Below are 2,062 nucleotides of genomic sequence, written 5' to 3' on the forward strand. Positions count from 1 at the left end.
TTTAAATAAACAGCCATTTTCATTGCAGTGTAACAAATTTGATCGGTGACCTAAAACGCTGTCTGAAATTTAAAATTCTAAAACCTTATTTACATGTTTAAATGAAGAAAGCAGAGAGAGAGAGAGAGATCATATTGCTAAGCATGCATTTAAATAATTATGATTTTATTAAATAATCATGATTTTATGCCTATCTGTTAAGTTTTCAGAAAATGTTTGTTAAAATATCAATAATGGTTTTTGTTTCACAGAAATGATACTAAAGAAGATGTGTTTGTTCATCAGGTAATGAGTTTGCTTTATAAACGCGTAGCAACATTTCATTTAGACTATTTAAATTTTTAAAATAGCAACTCCTTAAATGAAAGGTTATAGAGTAATGGCACTAGTGTAGTCTTGAACAAATGTTTGACTCGGATGGTAAATGCAGCATATATACATGACATTCTTCCATAGTTAGTTTAAATGACATTAGAAAAATTAAAATGTATTGAGATCACCTATCACCTAAACAGTTTTTTTTTTAAAAATTGGTTTGACTTGCAATTTGACTCACCCAGCGTTGTTGAAAACTGATGTTATGCTAAGGATGTGCCTCTTCTCTTTGTGCAGACTGCAATAAAAAAGAATAACCCAAGAAAGTTCCTCAGAAGTGTGGGGGATGGTGAGGTTGTGGAGTTTGATGTTGTCGAAGCAGCTAAAGTAAGTGGTATCTGGATGAATCAAAAGAGTGTTGGGGAATATTGTGAGTTTTATAACTTTTATAGCCTCTAAAACAGAGTCTTTGTTTCAGGGCTCAGAGGCAGCAAATGTGACTGGTCCAGGGGGTATACCTGTCAAAGGCAGTCGATACGCCCCCAATAAACGAAGATTCCGTAGGCGCTTTTACCCCCATAATGCACAGCCTGCTGAAGGAGAGGAGAAAGCTGCACCAGTGCCCATATCTGAGGGAGAGGGCAGTGAAGAGAAAGGAGCCCCTTTGCCACGTCCTCGGCGCCAGCGTCCACGCAGAAGACCTGTTCAGCCACAAGGCGAGGTGAGGTCATTTTAAGTTCTTTTTAACCGAAGGTCTAGTATGCCTTGGATTAATAGAAGTATTTTTGAAACGTTGTTAGTAAATTGAGAATGTAAGCTGTCAATATTGAGTATAGTAAAGGGATGGTTCACCCAAAAATGAAAATTCTGTCATTAATTACTCGCCCTTGTGTCATTCCAAACCCAAAAGACCTTCCTTCATCTTTATGAAATCTGAGAGCTCTCTGACCCTCCATAGACCGCAAGGGTACTACCACGATCAAGGCACCAAAATGTAGTAAGGACATTGTTAAAACCGTCCATGTGACATCAGTGGTTCAAACGTACGAGAATACTTTTTGTGTTAAGAAAACAAAAATAACGACTTTATTCAACAGTTCTTCTCTTCCCTAATTCTCTTTCACCCTAGTGCCATTTTTGGAGAGAATCACGATGAATATGTGTGCTTTTCCTGCACATATACAACGCATGTGTATGGTGCTGCTGATGTAGAACATTCATGCACTGCTAAAAAGAACATTACTTTTGTGTATTTGGTGTAATTACATTTTTTGGTTTAAGGTTAAAAAAAACACATTATTTTCCACATACTGTACATTATTGTTTCTCCTCTATGCCCCATCTTTCTGAAACGTGTACATTTTTACAAAGCTCATCGGTCTGAAAAAGCGAGGTGTGCTGTGATTGGCCAGCTATCCAGTGCATTGTGATTGGCTGAATACCTCAAGCGTGTGACTGAAATGTTATGTCCTTTACCATATTGTGATGATGCCCCATCAGGCCGGAGCGATGATTCAAAAACATGAAAACCCATTATAAACGAGGCATTGGTTGCATCCAGTGGGTACATAATTATGGATTATAATGACTGTTGCGTTGCATAAACATAAAACCATGTCTGCATTTGTGATTGGAGAAATGACAACAAGCCCTACTCTACACTGCCCAAATAACTCGCGCTATATATATATATATATATATATATATATATATATATATATATATATATATATATATATATATATAT

General features: G+C 36.7%; 1 protein-coding gene across 3 annotated transcripts in view; it reads left to right on the forward strand.

Annotated features, from left to right (window-relative positions):
- Nucleotides 1-2,062, forward strand: part of LOC107565716 (Y-box-binding protein 2-A-like) — a 25,490-nt gene that overhangs the window by 1,399 nt on the left and 22,029 nt on the right. For all 3 annotated transcript variants that reach the window (XM_016250977.1, XM_016250978.1, XM_016250980.1), the window contains exons 3-5: nucleotides 252-285; nucleotides 613-702; nucleotides 794-1,036. In XM_016250977.1, the coding sequence (XP_016106463.1) occupies nucleotides 252-285; nucleotides 613-702; nucleotides 794-1,036 (367 nt within the window). The remainder of the gene's footprint in view (nucleotides 1-251; nucleotides 286-612; nucleotides 703-793; nucleotides 1,037-2,062) is intronic.

The sequence above is a fragment of the Sinocyclocheilus grahami genome, unplaced genomic scaffold, assembly GCF_001515645.1.
Source record: "Sinocyclocheilus grahami isolate Dianchi unplaced genomic scaffold, SAMN03320097.WGS_v1.1 scaffold1020.1, whole genome shotgun sequence".
Taxonomy (NCBI): Eukaryota; Metazoa; Chordata; class Actinopteri; order Cypriniformes; family Cyprinidae; genus Sinocyclocheilus; species Sinocyclocheilus grahami.